The sequence below is a fragment of the Hipposideros armiger genome, unplaced genomic scaffold, assembly GCF_001890085.2.
Source record: "Hipposideros armiger isolate ML-2016 unplaced genomic scaffold, ASM189008v1 scaffold_49, whole genome shotgun sequence".
Classification (NCBI taxonomy): Eukaryota; Metazoa; Chordata; class Mammalia; order Chiroptera; family Hipposideridae; genus Hipposideros; species Hipposideros armiger.
Window position 1 is genome coordinate 3,788,510 of NW_017731399.1, and position 19,127 is coordinate 3,807,636.

At 52.1% G+C, this 19,127-nt stretch overlaps 1 protein-coding gene across 6 annotated transcripts in view; it reads right to left on the reverse strand.

Annotated features, from left to right (window-relative positions):
- PAPLN (papilin, proteoglycan like sulfated glycoprotein) overlaps positions 1–19,127 on the reverse strand; it is a 39,702-nt gene that overhangs the window by 19,031 nt on the left and 1,544 nt on the right. For 3 of the 6 annotated variants that reach the window (XM_019640456.1, XM_019640457.1, XM_019640461.1), the window contains exons 2-14: positions 17,641–17,700; positions 12,903–13,018; positions 12,004–12,064; positions 11,579–11,681; positions 9,322–9,452; positions 8,238–8,361; positions 7,695–7,775; positions 7,434–7,606; positions 7,150–7,273; positions 6,572–6,698; positions 5,397–5,604; positions 4,657–4,839; positions 4,285–4,426 (exon numbers count right to left, since the gene is read on the reverse strand). In XM_019640456.1, the coding sequence (XP_019496001.1) occupies positions 4,285–4,426; positions 4,657–4,839; positions 5,397–5,604; positions 6,572–6,698; positions 7,150–7,273; positions 7,434–7,606; positions 7,695–7,775; positions 8,238–8,361; positions 9,322–9,452; positions 11,579–11,681; positions 12,004–12,064; positions 12,903–13,018; positions 17,641–17,694 (1,627 nt within the window). In that variant the 5' untranslated portion in view covers positions 17,695–17,700. Of the gene's footprint in view, positions 1–4,284; positions 4,427–4,656; positions 4,840–5,396; positions 5,605–6,571; positions 6,699–7,149; positions 7,274–7,433; positions 7,607–7,694; positions 7,776–8,237; positions 8,362–9,321; positions 9,453–11,578; positions 11,682–12,003; positions 12,065–12,902; positions 13,019–17,640; positions 17,701–18,657; positions 18,945–19,127 lie in introns of those variants that run through there. The other 3 variants (XM_019640459.1, XM_019640458.1, XM_019640460.1) reach the window with 3 other exon arrangements.

Below are 19,127 nucleotides of genomic sequence, written 5' to 3' on the forward strand. Positions count from 1 at the left end.
AACTGGCTTGGGACGCCAGAGGGCCCTGGTTCGGATCCCACATATGAGGGCCAGTGACACTGCCCTCCACAGCTAAGATGCTGAACAACAGCTCAACCTGGAGCTGGGCTGCCGTGAGTCGCTGGCGACGGCGTAGGCTGCAGTCCCTGTGGCAGTGGGTTGCCATGGGCTACCGTGTGTAGCCAGCAGCCAGCGTGAGCGGCCAGCAGCCGCAGTGAGCGGCCATCCAGAAAGCCGGCGACTGATCTGCCTCACCCGGGAAGAGCGCAATGATGGTGCCAACTTGGGCCAGTGAAGCAACATCCTCCACAACTAGACTGAAGAACAAAGCGACAGCAACTTGTCTGTTCCCCTTCCCCCAACTCCCCAGCACTGTTACCATCCCTCCAATTCCCCAATAAAAATCTTTAAAAAAAAAAAATCTGAAATAAGTGTTGGTGCGGATGTGGACAAATGGGAACCGTCAGACATTGCTGGTGGGAATATAAAATGGTGCAGACACTGTGGAAAGCTTTGCAGTTCCTCAAAAACTTAAATGTGGAATTAACACATGGCCCAGAAATACCACACCTGGGTACATTCCCAAGAGAAATGAAAACCTATGTCCACACAGAAACTTGCATGTGAATGTTTATAGCAGCATTATTCATAATAGCCAAAAGGCAGAAATAACCCAAATACCTATCAGCAGATGAATGGATAAACAAATGGTGGTGTATCTATATAATTGAATGTTATTCAGCCATAAAAAGGAATGAAGTACCGATAACGTGCTACAACTTGGATGAACCTCAGAAACACTCAGCTAAGTGGAGGAAGCCAGTCACGAAAGGTTTTACTGATCATTTTCTATGATAGAATTCAGGATAGGGAAATGCATAAAGACAGAAAGGAAATCAGGTTGCCAGGGAAGGGGGTTCGGGTCAACGGGAAGTGATTACTTAATGGGTACAAGGCGCTTTTATGGGGTGATGAAAATTTTGAAACTAGAGATCTGGTAGTGGTACAGCATTGAGAATACACAAAGTAGCACCAAACTGTACACTTTAAAATGGTTATCCATATGTTATGTGAACTTTACCTCAACAAGAAGATTCCATATTACAAGTAATTGGATTGATAGAAAGGATAGACAATAGATAACGAAAAAGCAAATATAACTAAATATTAATTGTAGAATTTAGAAGGTGGGTTACTAAAAATCATGAATTATACCATTTAGAATGGTGAGTTTTATGGTATATGATATTTAACCACCACAATGAAGTTATTGAAAAGATTTTTCATCGTAAAATGTTGGAGAAAAAAAATGCCAAAGGCTGTGTAAATTAAGGCAAAAGGAATTTTTTTTAATAATACATAGAAGACGACTTGCAGAACACACCCCAAATGTTCATAGTGAAAGTTTCTGAGTGCTTCCTATGTGTGTGGTCGGGTGGGGATGGAAGGGGTCCCTTCCTTCTATTTGTTAATGTTTTTCAAATTTCCCCCAATATGCATACTACTACATAACGGAATAAAGTTATAAAAAAATAAGTGAAAATTCCATTCCCATACAGACTGCATCTTGCCAGTCTTCAGGGAATATTTAGAAAATAATTTAGGGTGGGAGGACTCCAGTAGATTTGCGGTAAAATCCTTGTTTTCGTTTTATTGCCTACCCCACCCAGGCCTAAACCTCAGGGGAGGCTGATTCAAACTCCCTCCCCAGTTCTATCATCTTCTACCGGCTTTCTGCAGTCCCTAGGCCCTGCATTCACAGTCCCCAGCCAGCCTGGGGATCTCTGCCTTCTGTCCCTCTGTCATCTCAACATGAGAGGCACCTTTCTGCCAAGCCCACCCCGCCTCCGGCCTCCCGTCCTGTGACGCTTCTCTTCCATCTTTTGAGACTTAACTTAGGGTCCAGCACCCCTTTCCCACACACCCTCTAGGCAGCAGGCTCTGCTGGGACAGTGCCTGTTCCTTCATGTCTGTTGCTCTTTCTAGCACTTGAATCTCTGCAGCCCGCCCCTCACCAGACTCCTGCTTCCGTGTCTCCACTTCAGTATGACCCTTAGGCAGATGCCCAATTTGTCCTCCTAAGTAGCTTTCAGGAGCTCATCTTCCAGCTCCACAACTTTCACTGACTCCCCTGGGCCATATTAGACAAATTGAATCTGCAGCCCTCAGCGTCACCCCAGCCCAAAGAGCACCAACCACCCCTAGACTTCCTGCCCCTGTCCCTACCCCCTGGGCCGAGGGCCGGTTCTTGGGCCTCTACTGGTCTCAGTTACTGAGCACTTGAAATGTGGCCGAGGTGACCCAGAAACTGAGTTTCGCGTTCTTTAATTCAGAGTAATTGAATTTTAAATTTAAACACTGATGCTTGATTCATTTATAGAAAAACATCTCAGTGTATTTGAAACAACGTGGGCAGTGAACCCACTCTGCCAACTATACACTTTATGAAATCTAAATCTAGATCAAGTATGCCAGGGAAATGTTAGCTTCTGACTGGAGATGTGCTATAAGCGTACACCATACATTGGATTTCAAAGATTTAGTTTTTTTTTTTAAATCTTGTAAAAAGAAAAGAATGTAAAGTATCCTGTTCATAATTTTTATATTGATTACACGGTAAAAAAAATATATATTTAATTGGGTTAAATAAAATATATTATTACATATAAATTCATTTGTTTCCTTTTACTTTTTTGATGTGGTTCTTAGATGCTTTTAAATGGCATGTGTGTCTGGCATTCTATTTCTACTGGTGAGCGCAGCTCCAGATTCTAGAAAGAAGGACACGCAGAGGTTGCAGGGGTGAGTCCAGTGCCCCCTTGGATGCCCACGCCCCAGTGGGCCCCTCCTCCTGGGCTTACACCAGTATGCATTACAGCGTCAGTGACAGTACCCAGATCACCAGAAATCACCTCAAGTCTCAATTCTCACCCATTATGGACTTCTGTGAAGCCCCAAGAAATCACCACACCAAACAGCATTAAGAGCAAAAAGGCAGAGAGAAAACCACACTCACATTACAAGGAAGTATACTAAAGATTTATCCCACTGATGGATGGGACCGAGGGAAATTGAAGTTTCTATATACTACTTTTCAGATTTCTCCAAATTTTTCACAGTGAACATACATTGTTTTCATAATTATAAAAATAGCAATGAAGGCTTTTTTTGTTAACAACTCAACTGGCCTGAAATTCCCTCTCCATTTCCTTCCTTTTTACCTATGTGAATGCCTTTCTGGAGGGCCCCCTATTCCAGGAAGGCGTCCAGGGTCCTGGGACAGTGAGTAGCTCTAGAGAGCTGGACTCGTGGGAGCCGAGGAGCCCTCTGCTCGTGCACCGTGAGGGCCAAGGCCAGGCCAAGGCACCCAGGAGCCCCCACCCAGCCTCACCACCCCAAAGGCCGATGCTTTGCTTCTCCAGCACTGTGTGTTCAGGCACCCTGCCAGTGACTCACCACAAGCCTGGAAAGTCGCTCTAACCCCATTGTACAGAAGGGCAAACCGAGAACCGGAGAGGAGAGGCAGTTGCCCATGCCCACATGGCTGGTCAGCAATGGAGTGGAGATCTGAACCAGGTTAGCTGTTGACTCCAGGCCACTGGCTCTTAGCCACGCTACCATGTATCTCCATCGGAATCCTACTGCCTCCACCACTAGCACGTCAGGGACAAACACGCCTGTCAGAAGGCCACCTCCCAATATCACAACCTCACACCAAGCACGTGCTGCCCTCTGTGCCCTTCCTGCTGCAGCTTCTCATGCCTGGGACACCTTCTTTCCCAGGGGGGATGCAAGGGAAGGAAAGGGGGAATACAGAAGCAGAAAAAGTGTGTGAAGACCAACTTTCCTGGGCCACCTCCCTCCTCTGCACTCAGTCACTCAGTCATTCAACAAACACTTACTAAGCACCTACCACATGCTAGCTAAGTTCTGTGGGGGGTACAGACAGGAATAAGGAAGTCAAGTACCCGGCCATCAAGAAGCCTATAGCTAGTAGGCCTAATGGCATCTTAGCCATATACAACCACTGCAGCCAAGGACACTAACCTAAGGGTGACAGTGAGCTCTGGGGGTAGGATGCTGCCTCTGAGGGGGAAAAAATAGGGCTCGTGAGCGAGGTTGCTTAGAACTGGACTTTATGGGCGGCAAAGGCTTCAGTAAAAGGAGATGTAGGAAGAGAGTAGTCCAGGTGGCTGACGCAGCAAAGGCCCAGAGGCAGGAAGTGCTGGCTAGGTTTGTAGTGGGGAAAGAAGTCAGACCAGGCTCTGCCCCTCCTGTCCTTACCGGGAGGAAGATGGCAGAGCTGCGTGTTACAGGGCTCCACGCTTGCAGGTTTCCACAGCTGCAGGCTCCTACAGTGGCTGGGTGGCCCAATGGCACAGATGACCTGGCGCCTCCGAGTGCCCGAGCCGCAGCTCTTGGAGCACTGGGGCCCACAGGGTGGGGGTGGGAAGAGAGAACATGCATGCTTAGGGAGAGACCCTGAAGGTGGGGGTAGGGGTACCCACAAGGGAGGGAGGAAGGGAGGAAAGGAAGGAGGGAGAAGGTGGCTGGTGACGCATGTCAGATCCAAGGACAGGCATGTGTGCAGCTGCCTCCCAGAGACCCAAGGGACCGGAATAGGGCAGCAGGTATGGGTGGGAGGCAAGCACTCACTAGGCCCCAGGCACCGATGTGCCAGGCCTGGTCATTGAGGACGGGACAGTCATCATGCACACAGGGCTTAGTGAGAGGTGGCTGGTCCTCCAAGGAGCATGCTGTGGCATGGAGCAGAGACCCCTGGTCACCCCGGCAAGTGACGCTCCTCTTCTGGACCCCAGAGCCACAGCTGACAGAGCACTGTAAGGACCAGGCCATCAGCAGGAGCTTGTCTTTGCCCAGAGGAGCCATGCTTGGTTGGACAGCTAGAAACTGTCCTAGCATGGTGGGCAGACAGCACCCTACTGCCCATGTCCAGCTCCCAGGCCCAGAGAGGCTGAGTCACTCTCCTGAGGTCACACAGCATGAACCATAGCTGTTGACACCAGGCTGAGGTGCGTGTTCCATACTCCCTCGTTTGCAACTTGGGACATCTGTAGGTGCTGGAAGCAGTAACCAGCAGACCCAGATAGTACCAGCTCCTTCTTTGCCCCCAACCAATGTGTCCGAGGCAAAGCCTTTCCCACCTACCTGGGACCCTAGAGAAGGAGGAAGAGCACTGAAGAAGGAGTCCAAGCACCTGCTCCTTGTCCTAGATTTGGCCACAGCTTCCAAGACAACCCAGCAGGTCACTTTACCTCCCAGTATGTTTCCACGGTGGACGACAAGCCTTCCAACCCTGTCCTGCTGCTGCCCAGGCCCACGACCCAGCTCCTGATTTCCACCCCATCCCCTCCTGGGCCGGGCAGGGGCCTCACCTCTCCCCAGGGCTCCACGCTCCAGGCTGCGCAATGCTGCAGGTTGCAAGCCTGCGTGCTAGGGGGCTTGCCAGGCAGACCTGCACACTCGGCCTCCTCGACAGCCTCCTGGACGCCAGCCCCATTGGACCAGATGCAGTAGACGGAGCGGGACTGGGAGCCACCTCCACACGAGGCTGAGCAGGGCGCCCAGGGCCCAGTCTTCCAGCTGGCAGGGAGCAGGAGTTGGTAAGGCTGGCCCAGAAGCAGGGGACCAAAGCCCAGGCTGAGGGGGCACCAGCTCTCACACACGGGAGTGGACTGGGGACCTCCCCAACCTGCCCCATCTTCTGAACATCCAGGCCTGTGCAACTGGGGGGCAAAGTGCTCTGCACCAAGGCCAAGAGCCAAGCCCTGCTCACCATCTCCTGCCACTGTGCACTGGGTCCTTACAACACAGAGCCTGGCTGCCTCCCTCTCACACATCCTCACCCGCATCTCCCTTTCTCCTTCTCACCAGGCCCCGTCACCCCCAGACAGACTCCATTTCCTCAGGGTCTGACTTTAGTTGGGGGATCTCCCAGAGGGGCCACGCTCACCCATGTGTGGAGTGGCCATGCCTGGTCCTTTGGCACATGGACCCAGAGGAAACGGCAGTGCCCATCACACATGCAAAGCCAAGCTCACCACCATCCCATGAGGCCAGCTGCCACCAAGGCCACGAGGGTGGAAGTACTGCACCAGCCCTGCAGGGAGCCTGTGGCCTGCAGATTACCAGTTCACACACACGCTGGGCCCCAGCAAGCCATGCGCTCTGGGCTGGTACAGGTAAGAGGTCCTTTGCACAGGAACAAAGGCACTGCAGACGCCCACAGGCCCTTTGGCCCAATCCCGGGCCCACTCCTGAGCATCTGCTGAGCCAGTGCCTTGATGGCTCAGACAGATGGGACCGCCAGTATCTTCCCCAACCCTCCTGCCACCAGCCTGGACATTCTGGGCACTGGGCCGCATGCTCAGACCCCTCCAGTCTCCCCCAGTGACAGCTGCCTCCCCCCACCCCACTGTAGCCACAGCTGTGGGAAGCACTAGGCCACCCAACCTCTTTGCTCAACACCTAAAGCAGCCTAGGCACCCCACTGCCTCCCACCCAAGTGCTTGGGCCCCGCCATGGGTGGAAGAACTGGCAAGGGCCTCACCGCTTGGTCTGTGGGCAGGGCTGAGGGCTGCAGGAGCGGCGGTTGGCTGGCCGTGGCTGGTGCTGGCACATGTGGTCAGGGTAGACCTCATTGTCAATGGTGCAGAACACTGGGCGGGACTGGTGACCTGCAGAGGCCCGGCCATAGTGGGCAGCTGGTCAGTCAACATTCACCAAATGTGTTCTCTGGGCCAGGCACCGTTCTGGACACATCCCAAGTGTCACCTTGATTAAGCCTCAAACTATCCCCTGGGCTAGGTGCCATCATCATCCCCAATTTACAGATGAGTAAACTGAGGCTTGGAGAGTTTTATCTGTGAGTGACCAAGCCCCACTATGACAGCTGGTCATCAGCTCCAGGCCCTGCCTCCACTGCCAACAGAGTACCATCTCTTATGAAATGCCATGGCCTCTGTTTCTCTTAGCTTAGGTGGGGGCCCTTCATGGAGTCCCCCAACCCCTGGGTTTCCCCAAGGTGATCCCATGACTTGCAGATATTTCATCTACTTGTCCACCTCCCCCGTAGGACTGGAAGGCCCCAAGGAGAGGACTGCCCCGTCCCCTGGGCCAGGCCCTCACCTCCGCCACACTCAGCACTGCATTCACTCCACGAGCCATGGCTCCAGCTGAAGCCAGACCTGGGGGCACTCAGAGGCAGATGGTACTCATAGCGCACGCCGGGGTTGGGCTCCTGGCTGATGAGCTGAGCAGGGGGTCCTCAATGAGGTCTGTCGCCAGCGGGGCCTCCCCTTACCCCATTCCCGCAGCCTTCCTGCCGGCTTCAGGCCTGAGCCCCCACCATATCCTCCTGGAGACCAGGTGCCCCCTTCACCTCGGAGGCCTCTCCTACCAGCCCAGCTTACCTCGATGACCAGGGGCTCCGAGGTGGGACCCCGGGCATGGAGCCGCTCAGGTGCCAGGTCCCCCTCAGCGCCCCGCTCATAGTGCAGGATGGTGTTGGCCACGGGCAGGGCTCGGGCAGCCTCGATGGTCCAGTGCCCGTTGAGGTAGTACACACCACGGACGCTCTTCACCGCTGTGTGGGGTGAGCCCCCCATCAGCTGCCACGGCCACCCGCTTCCCTGATACAACCCCTATCTCCCCCAGACCCAAACCATTCTCACCCAGGAAATTTCTGCTGGCAGCCACCTCCTCGATGTGGATGCTAGTGGCCCCCGTGGGAACTATGAGGACCTGGTTGTAGCCTGAGGAAGCAGAAAGACTCTGGGACCACCCGAGCCACAGGGAGGAGGTGGCCCCAAGGACGCTAAGTCCCTGGCAGCACAGATGGGATCAGGAAGGGCAAGCAGGAGAGACAGCGGGGCTGAGCTGCTTGGGAAAGAGTGTTCCTGAAGGAGGAAAGAGTTTCACAAACGCCAGGGGGGCAGGCAGGCTTGGGCACCCAAACTGACTGGGGAGAGGACAGATGGGGACAATGGAGAAAGAGATAGGGAGGGACATCTGGAGAGCGGCACTATGAGATTACACTGGATGAGTGGGCAGAGGTCCTAACCAGAGTGGTCCTACGGGCTCCTGTGAAAGGGTTTGGTCTCCACCCTGAGCCTTTTGGGCATGACCTGAACACCAGGTCAGTCCTTCTCAGTGCCGTGAGGGTGACTCAGCCAGAGCAGGAAGGGACATTGTCTCAACTGTCTATAGACCCCCACCTCTGCTGAGGTCACTGGCATCAAAGGTTCCTGTGACACGGTAGCAGGTCGTGCCATCACCCCCACACTGCAGACACCTGTCTTCCTGCTTTGTTGAGTCTAGGTTGTTGTCACAGCCGACAACCTACCAGGCAGAGATGAGGAGAAGCGGGAGAGACTGGAGTCAGGTACACCAGGATTCGAACCCTGGTTGCCTGGCCAGGTCAGGGAGGAGCAGTAACTATAACTGACCCTTGAACAACATAGGTTTGAACTTCACAGGTCCACTTATACGTACATTTTTTAAAAATAAATATATTGGAAAATCTTTTGGAGATTTGCAGCAATTTTAAAAACTCTCAGGTGAACCACCTAGCCAAGAAATATCGAGGTCTGAGTAATATTGGATCTGGCCCGTGGCTGACAAGCCACCTCTTTTGCCCGCTCAGCACTTAGCTCCCCTTCTCTGGTGACACCACCTCATTTTCCTTTGGAGGCCACCTCTCTCCTACAGTCTTTGGATGGACCTCTCCAACAGTGGGTTTGGGCAAATCAGTGGGCTGTACACCATGCTCAAGAGAGTGGTTGAGGGGAGTCCCAAGCCAAGACAAATCGGAAGTAACCCCAGGTCGCTGAAACTCCTGGGAATAGGGCACCTTTTCCTGGGCAGCTGCCAGGCTGGGACAGAAGCTTGGAGCTGCTGGTGGCCATCTTCACGCCTCACAGGAAGAACCTGCCTGATCCTAATGCTGAGCCCCAGGAGAGGAAAAGCCAAAAGGCAAGGAGAGAGGGATTTCCAGCAGCACCGTTCAGAAACCTGCAACCAGCCAGCTCATCTTTCAATTTTTTTTTTCCTTAAGTCAGTTTTAGTTGGGTTTCTGTAGCTTACCACCCACAGAGTTACTCTTACTGTGGGGTTCATTTTCAAAGGGTAAAGGTAAGAGGGTCCTAGGGCATCTACGATGCAAAGTACCTTAAAAGTTCGTTTTGGGAAGACATTCAAGCTTACGAGGGCCACTGGCCTTGCTGGTGCAGTGCAGGGAGACATCCTACAGTAAGCCCCACGCGAGCTCCAAGGTGGGGGGTCTGGGGAGGCACAACTCACCCGGCATCTGCCCTCCACACAGACGTCCCGTTTGCCAGGCTCGCAGGGCGTCCCGTCTACCACGGCCTCCCTGTGCTTGTAGTAGAAGCTCTCCCCCTTGGGGATGCAGGTCAGCTCACATTTGTTGGGAGCTGGGGCAGGCAAGAGAGGAAACCTGAGATCCCAGCCAAAACCTATCCTAGCCACAGGGGAGTGTGGGCAGGGCCAGAAGCACACAAATGAGGGGAGAGAAAGCCCTAGCAGCAGCCCCCCAAGTGACTCAGAGTTGCACCCCTATCTTAGAGAGAGGGGGCACTCTCCACAAAACTGCTGTATCTCTGGGGATCAAGACAATAAAAATTGCACAATAAGGGAAAAGCCAGACACCTGAAGAGGTCTATCTCAGTGTTATTTACAAATCCAAGTATAATAATCAGCAACTCTTGAAGGAAATTATAACCTATCAATAGAATGTTATACATGCTTACAATTGCTGTTAAAAATTATGAAGACTAGAAAAAGGAACCCTCATATACTGCTGGTGGGAATGTAAATTGGTACAGCCACTATGGAAAATAGTATGGAGGTTCCTCAAAAAATTAAGAATAGAATTATCATATGACCCAGCAATCCCTCTTCTGGGTATCTACCAAAAAAAAAACACATTTATCTGTAAAGATATATGTGCTCCCATGTTCATTGCAGCATTATTTATGGTGGCCAAGCCATGGAAACAACTGAAGTGTCCTTTGATAGATAATTGGATAAAGAAAATGTGGCACATATATACAATGAAATATTACTCAGCCATAAGATGAAATAGTGCCATTTGTGACAATATGGATGGATCTTGAGGTTATCGTGCTAAGCAAAATAAGTCAGATAGAAAAAGTCGAGAACCATGTGATTTCACTCATATGTGGGATATAAAACTGAAAGAAACAAATGAACAAGACAAACAAAAACTTATAAACATAGACAACAGTTTAGTGGTTAGCAGAGGGTGAGGGTGGTGGGTTGTAGAAGAGGGTTTAGGAGGGTCAAATATATAGTGATGGAAGGAGAACTGACTCTGGGTGGTGAACACACAGTGCAATATACAGATGATGTATTATAGAATTGTACACTTGAAACCTATATATTTTTACTAACTAATGTCAGCCCAATAAATTTAATAAAAGTTTTAAAATCATGAAGACTATACAATAATGTGGGAAGATGCTTATAACACAGAATGCAAAATGGTACTATGCCATAATTACAGATACGTAAATATATGTATACAGAAAATAACGTGAAAAGGGCTAGAATAAAAAGCTAGCAGTGATCCCATTTTTTTGTTTTAATTTTGTCATTTTCTTCTTGTTTTAATTTTTATATTTATCTAATACTATATACACATTGTTTAAACAGCCTAAAAGTGTTAATAGGATTGTAATCACCTCCACAACAAAGAAGGCATCCTTCAATGACCCTTTTAACCTTACCTCTGTGTTCCAATTTTTCTATAATATAGATATATTTAAATTATTTTCAACATATGCTCACCTCAGGATCCAGGAGGAGCAATGAATGCCAATGGCCCTCACTGGGGCCACCCCCTCTAGCCAAGGCTCCCCTCCCCTCCACCCCACAGCACACATAGGATATAAATGTTCTATAACTTGGAGTCCAGAGTGCCACAGAGTTTCCAGGAGTCATTTGCAGTGAGCAGTGAAAAATTAATGCTCAGAAAAGTTATCCTAAGCTACCTTGACTCATTTAAAATGTTTTAATTACATACACATTAGTGTTTTGTTTTGTTTTTTCTTGAACTGTATGGCTCTAAAAATGAACAACATACACTCTGCTCAAAGTTACCCAGAGCCCACAGTCTGGCCCCAGAGATCCTGAGCACATGGGCTCTTGCTATACCAAGCCCCTTGCAGCCCAAACGCAGCCCCCGCTCCTCTCCACGGCCTCCATGCAGCACGAGGAATGCACTGCAGAGCAGGCCAAAAACAGGGCTCAAAATGGCATATCCATGGCCATGTACACAGAGGGAAAACAGGATGGAAAGGCCCAAGATGGTCACCACTGTTGTGCTTTGATGGGCACATGCTGGGGGTACTCCTGATTTTTTTTAAATGTAATTGAACAAAGTGTCTATAATATGGTAATAAGAAATGTGAAATTAAAAGTCAACGTATAAAAGAGATCCCAAAAAGATGGGGACCAGCACAGGAAAACGCAGGGTGGGGCAACAGGAACCCCCGCTTTGGAGGCCACTCGCCCTTACCCCCGTAGTAAGGCAGCCACTTGTACCGCCGGCCCTGGAACTCGTGGGCATCGAACTCCGAGCACTGCTCCGCCCGGAAGTCGCGGGCACCATCAGGGCAGCTCTGCGGGGGCGGAGGGGGCAAGGGAGGAGGAAGTGGACACACCCCTGGGGTCTGCCCACCCCATTGGTCCTGGGGAGGGCAGGTCCTGTCCCCCCCACCTCTGTGCAGCTTCGGGGAGGTGGAGTGGCCCCAGGGTTATCCATCCCCCCAGGTCAGCTGGAGGGGAAGCTGTCAGCTGTCATTTTTGTCATTCCGTGTGAGGTGAGGAAGGGATTTCCCGCGCAGCCCTGGCTGTGCTCTGACAGGAGGGCGCCCCAGGGCCCAGGTGTCAGCCTGGCAGGGGGTCTGGAAAGCTGGCCGGGCCTTTCCACGTGGGCTTTACCTCGGTGTGGCAAGAGCGGTGGCTCCGGGCGGGGCCCACACAGCTGGAGCCCCCATCTCTCCTGCAGGACAAGAGGACCAGGAAGCCCCAAGCCCTCTGACCCAACACCCACGCCCCCTCCTGGGGCTCTCCCGCAGGCCCCCTCAGTCCCTGTGGGACTCCCAGGTTGGGGAGGGAGGTGCCAGCAGTGATTCGTACTTGAGAGGAGACTCAGAAGCCTAACTATCCTGGAGTCTAAATCTGGACCACTCTGCCTCTGAAGGCAGATTTCCAGAGAAGCCCCAAATTCTGCCCTTGGAGATAAAATAAAATATATACCAACCTGATACGGATATTCTGCCATTTAAGGAGTGAATGACCACAAGGCGCTTAGAATAATAGCGCACCTCTTTCTCTTCTTCACACGAGGTTCGCAGGAACAGTCATTTAAGCCCACTGACAGGCAAGGTGTCATCACCCCTTCTTTTGTGCCCACCCCTCTATAGCACCTATCAGAGTGCAGGGCACATAGTAGGTCTTAATTCACTTGAAGTGGGAAATATCTATACTTGACAAAGTGGCTGAAGGTAGAGAAACTGCACAATGTAGCATTGTTGAAGATTATTAATTCAACAGGAATTTACTGCATCTGCCCTATGCCCACCCTGCGTTAGGAGGTAGACTCAGAGGTGGATGAAGTAGGCATGGCTCCAGATCCTCGCACTTAAGGCTGATTATTGAAATCAGACTGTAAGTACATGGGAAATGACTTGATTTCAAATGCTCCATCCACGCTGCTCCCAAGACAAGTCTGTTGGGTGGTGGGTTCTGCCTTTGTGACCCAGAGCTGGCCCAGGACCCAGCCAACTCCCTTGGGCCTGCTCTCTTTTAACCAGCTGGCGCAGTCTAGCCTCCCCTACCTCTGTGAGTAGCAGGGGCGCTCCCGGAAGCTGATGCCTCCCCCACAGGTTCGGCTACAGGGGCTCCAGTCACCCCAGGAGCCCCACGTGTCACTCTGCCGCCTCACCTTGGGAGCCTAGAGGAAAAGACACACTCGAGATCTTGAGTTAACACTTGGAGCCCCCACAAGGGCACTCAGAGGCTCATCCAAGCCTCCTGCCTAAAAATAACACTCCCCCTGCTCATTCAGAGAGTCTGGGGTTCTCTCTCCTACAGCCAGCCCTTCAGGAGTTGGCAACACTTGCTAGGCATCCCAAACATATTCATTTACAGAATTGGCCGGCTTTCACCAGAAGGAGCTGAGAGCCAGGCCTTTGCATCTGTCAAAGTAGCCAGCTCCTGCTCCTTGCCAGGCATGGTGGGGAAAACACCAAGCGGGGGCAGAGAAGTAAGTGCACACTGATGATGCCAACCCCTGGCCTGTGCAGAGCCTGGTTTGACAATCAAGATGTCTGCAAACATTCCCTTGCATGGCAGTCCCTGGGTCAGCAGAGCGGGCCCTTCCAGGAGGGAGCTATAAAAGGGCAAGAAGAACAGAGGGGATTCTCAGGTAGGCTGGGAGTGTTACCGCAGGCAGTGCCATGCTTCACCAGGATCTAGAGGGCAAAAGACACAGCAAACCTTGTTGCAACTGCTTCTGCCCTGTGTGATGACCTCACTTCAGGAAGTTTCTGTAGCTCTGGCCTATTAAAATAAGAAGTTAATCTAATCCTGTGTGTGTGGTGATAGTGTTGTGATGGTGGTATGTGAGAAGAGGTTGTGGTTTCTTGCTGCCAGACTCCAGTAATCTCTGTAAGACATAGCTTGCATGTGCATTTGTCCTTTTTCTTCTTCCTCCTGTACTCCTGTTGGTTGGAAAGCAGGTGTGATGGCTGGTGTCAGAGCAGCCTTCTGGACTATGAGGTAATTTACGAATAGAGGCTTCAAACAGTGAAGCAAAGCTACAAGGATCCTAGAGCCTAGAGGACTTTGTGACGCCAAACATCCCCAGGCTTCTTGTTTAAGTGAGAGAGGAATCAAGTCTCTCTTGTTGAAGGACTGCTATTTGGGACTCCATAATAGGAATATAATCCTAATGGATACAGTTTTTCACCATGACGATCTAACACCCTGTAGCTGGCATCAGAAATCCACATGCTACCCACGTTCTCTCATTTAACCCTCAGAAGCCAACATCTGGGCTCACACACTGCTGGAGAGGAGGTGGGGAAAGGCTACTCAGGTGTTTCTAAGGCAGAAAGCACTTAATAGGGCCCAGGGCACTTTGTGAACCTTGACTATTTCATCTGCACAGCAACCTGTGGGTGGATATTATTACCCCAGTGCATGGATAAGAAAAGTGGGCAGAGAGAGGTAGCCACATAGGAACAAGTGGACACAACATCAGGTCAGCTCCACCACAGGCCTTTGCTCCCACCTACTCCACTAGGGCAACCAAGGGAGACACAGATGAGTCCTACGGAGCTGGACAGGTGTTAGACTTGACTTCACTGTTTTGCCAGGAGGCAGAAGGTATACTGGAAGTATGTCCTGTTTGCTGGAAGGGGATGTTATTTTTAGTGCATCACCACATAAGAACCTCTAGAGAAAAAAAAAAAATGTCACTCCCATTTTCCAGACAAAGAACTCAAGTCCTAATGTGGGAAAGCAAGCTCTGCCTCCCACAGTGAGCCTTGAACAACTTCACAGGGTCTCAGGGGGAAACAGGTTTAGGCACCCGCAGGTCCCTCACAGCTCAGCTCTAACACCAGGATGCCAAACACCTAGTTATCCTCGCTTTATAATAGAGCCAGAACCCTGAATCAGAACAAATCATACTGAATTTGCTGAACCGTGCACAAAACCAAGAAGGAAGGGCCAGCCAGTCCAAAGGTCTTAGCTTTCACTCTTCAAATCATTTGTTCTTCAGTTCTAACTGGGACAAACTCGTCAAGCTTTTGAAAACCGGTGAACCAGAATATCAAAGTGTTCTCAAATGAAATTGAAACTGAAATGTACTTGATCAAGTCCTATTTTGAAGGGGAAGTGATTGAGCGCTGGGGGTGGAGGGTGACTTTCCAGGGACCGCCAGCATCCCTTCCTCCTCACCCCCCAACACACACACACACACACACACACACACACAGTCTCATCACCACAGTATAAGAATTCTGGAAGCGGCCCACAGAGAATGCTCCTTTCTCATCCTGCCGGCCTTGGTCTAGTTACTAATTATCCTCTGACCGAGGCCTGTCTGGATTCAGGCTTGCTCCTGAAGCACAGCCACTGAGCCTCCTCAATCCACCCTTCCCGGGGGGGCAGGGCTGGGCTTATTGGTGTGGAAGAGACAACAATGAGCTCCCCTGTCACCCAGCCACCTTGTGGCAGCTAGGTGGGGGTGAGGGAAGGACTGGCCTGAACACAGGGCCTTCTAAGTACCGAGCCTTACAAACATCCTCTTGCCTCATGCCCAGCACCTGTGAGGCAGGCATCCACTTGCCTGGGGCCATCCGCAGGCTTGATTGAGGGACCTAGCCTGCCCGATTCTAGAACCATGCCCTGTTCACTACTCTACACTGTCTGAGGGAAAAAAGCACTTTCAGCCACGAACAAGCGGCACAGGCACATTTTGTTTCCCTATAATTACCCAAACCACAGGCTGATGGTGTGAAGCCAGAATGAGCTGGTCCAGCCTGCCCTCACCTTGGCCTGTCCTCACCTGCCTGCTGCTTGCTGTGCTCAGCACCCCACCCACTCCTCCTGCAACTCCCACCTGGGACTACTCAGGAGCCCCCTTTCCTGCTGTGCTATTCCAGGGGCACCGGCTGCCCAAGGTGCTTAGGTGTGAGTGTGTGAGAGGGTGGGTGCAGGTGAGGGTGGGGGGACTGGAAGTCCATCACCTCAGGAAGCCTCTCCCTGACAGGCTGGGGACTGGGGGCAGTAAGGCTGCATCTTTGCTTTACTCTCCTTAATCCCCTACTCACTCTGTTCAAGCTGACCCGTCAGCACTAGAACGGCCCAGAAGTGCTCAGGTATCCTGTGTGGATCCTGCCCCAGCTAGAACCAGAAACCCAGGCAGCTGAGCTGTGAGCCTGGGCCACACCTTCTCCCAGACAGTAGAGGAGAGGGCAGGAGAGCTATCAGCCCAGCAGGTGGGAGAAGGCTACTCAGGTGTTTCTAAGTGAAAAAGTACCTACTAGGACCCAGGGCACTTTGTGGACCTTGACTCTTTTCACCTGCAGGGCAACCTATAGATGGGCACGTTACCCCCAAATTAAAGGAACCTATGGCCTGGTGGTTTGCTTAGGATCACGCAGCTGTTAGGGGTGCCTCTGGGTTTCATCCTGGGGTCTTGACACTGGCACTGTGGCCTCTCCACCTGAGGTGTGGACATCATGCAACAGGAGGAAGCCTGCACCAAGGACCTCAGAAGTGGCATTTGGGGAGCAAGGCCCATGGGGTGGCAGAGGTGACTGGGAAGCTGGCAGGTGGTGGGGAGGACGTGAGGAAGGAGAGCTCTAGCCCACTCACAGCTCTGATTGCAGCCCCCACTGGATCGGTCCGGCTTTGGAGGAGTGCCCGCTGCCCACCGCTGTTGTCCATCCCTGCCTGCCCCTTGCAGCCCTTCTCATCCTCAGCTCACATTTCCACAGAGGCAGCATTTCCTCAGCCCTCCCCAAGGCAGCAAAGTGTGGTTCTTTCTCTCTCACCTGCCTGCCTCACAGAGGTCTGGTCAAGGCTGTGGGTCTCCCTCGTGGAGAGGGGTCTGGCTGCCTCTGCCCCTACCATCCTACCAGGAGACTTGGCAGGAGCTGCTTCCAGGACCAAGCCCAGGTCTGCAAACCCCCCCCCTTCCACTCCCCGGGCCAAACATGGGTCTGGCAGTGTGGAAGATTCCCTATCTCCTCAGGATCCATGTGGCTGTCCAGGGAGCCCCGTCCTTTGGGCTCCTGATAATGAAACGGCTACTCTGATCACCAGTTGGCTTCTGTGTCCACTCTCTAAATTTGCACGAATGCCATAGCCACTAGCCACATGTGTCTATTTAAATTAAAATGAAATCAAATAAAAAATTCAGTTCCTCAATTGCATTAGCCACATTTCATGTGCTCAATAGTCACATGAACACAGCGTCTATCTAACTGGACAGCACAGATACAGAATATTTCCATCAGCTCAGAAGGTTCTACTGATAGCCCTGCTCCCGATGCTAACCCCTCGGTGGGGCAGGGCACGGCGGGCATCCCAAACGTCTAGGTCCAAACAGCTGAGGGGCAGTGGAATTTGGTTCCAGGCAGGTGGCAGGTGGGACGCCTAGCCCTGCACCTTGTCTGATGCCAGTATTACCCTCTTCCTTCTGCCTTGGAAGACCACCCCAGCATAACGTGCACCCAGCACTTTCTGAAGGGGGAGGGCGCTAGGAAGGTGCCATTCCTGCAAACTGCAATCCCCGCAGCCAGGCAGGCAGAGATGGGCGCCTTTGCCAGACGGCTTCAAGGTCCCACCTCTTTTTGAAGGAGCTCAACTGAGGGCTGGCTTCTTCCCACCCCATCTTCCCGGGCTTTGTCCCTCTCCTGGGGTTGTCGACACCGCCGGGGGTCTCCAGCAGACACCGGGCGTTTCCTCCCCGGTCCTAAGCCCCGGGCATCCTCCCTGCCGAGACCCTCGCGCCCGTCTCCCCAGCAAGGTCGTCCCGGGGCCCGGCAGGGCCGCACTCACCGAGGACCCGGGCGCCGGGGCCACCAGCAGGGACACGAGCAGGAGCAGCTGCATCACGGCCTGCGGGAGAGGCCGGGGTTGGAGCGGGAGGGGGCAGAAGAGGCACAGCCCGACCGCGAGCCCCGAGCTCAGTCCGCGGCCTTGCGGGCGGGCGGGGGCGTGTCCCTCCTTGCTGCCCACAGACCAGGAGACCCGCAGAAGAACAGGGGGGCAGGAGGGAACGCCGTGGGGCGCAACCAAGCCCCGGTCGCGCCACCCACATAAGGCGGGTAGAAAAGGCCGGCCTACAACTGGCTTCTAAAAGTTCAAGAGTAACTTTCAGGGTTTCAGAGAGGGGGAAAAAGAGAACAATTAAAAATACTTCTTGTTGAAAGACAGGGAGTTCCGAATTAAAGCAATCAGACCCACTGTTTTAACTCAGTAAGATTCCTTTTTAAAAAGCCATTACACCAGTTGTTTAAAAACTCGTTAATATATTTTTATTAAAAAGTCTCTGAAGACACTTTTAAAACTCAACTTAAAAGCTTTCAAAGTGTTAATTGTATCCTACTTTAAAATCAAGCCAGTATTTCTTTGTACTGGGGAAGCTAAGCTCCACAGCAGGCTCCTTAAGCAGTGCATGTATGTACAGTGTGTGCACGTGTACGATGTAGTGTGTGTGTGTGGGGGGGTGTGGGTGTGGGTGCGTTCGCGCGCGCTGAGTGCCTTGTGGAGTTTGGTGTGTGCATGCACGTAATATGTGCGAGTGCAGTGTGTATACTGGGGGCCGTCTGGTGTGTGTTCCGTCTGTGCAGTGTATGCAGTGTGTGTGCGTGTGTGTACATGTCACTATACCGGAGAATGACATGAGCAGTGTGCCCTCGTTCAGTACAAAACACCGCACAAGTACTGACTTGTATGCTTAAATTTTAAAATCTGTAATTCTACCAATGTTCTCGCTAATGTTTTTAAGCATACAATGGCTTCAGGTGACAAGGATAAAACGGCAAACATAAGCCAAGTTCAGCAAAATTTAACCTGGCACAGTTAACGGCGTGCACGCTCCGTTAATTTAGCACCACCACTGATCCAGGTGGGTGTTCTTTTCACAGTCAATTCGGAGTTTCTGGGGACTGGCGAGGGTGAGGTTGGTGGCTGCCTCGTTCCCCAGGCCCCCTCCCGCGCCAGCACCTGTAATTACAGCTCGCGGGAGGGGGGGCGGCGTTACTGTGGGAGCCCTGTTCTAGGGCTAAGACGAAGATGAGCGGCAGGTGTTGCTTCTCCAAGGCAGAGACTGGCTGCCTTTCGGGGCGGGGTGAGCAGAACTAAGCGAGAGACTGAAGTAAGGACCGGAGGAAAGAACTTGACTTACAGTTGCCGATAGGGAAGCCTCCTCCTGGGGACCTGCCCGGGGCTCGCGCCTACGGTCCCCGTACAGCCCCGCTCCCCGGTCCCCCGCGGACGCGCGAGGCAACGCCCCGCTCCGTCGGTCCCCCGCGCAAGGATAT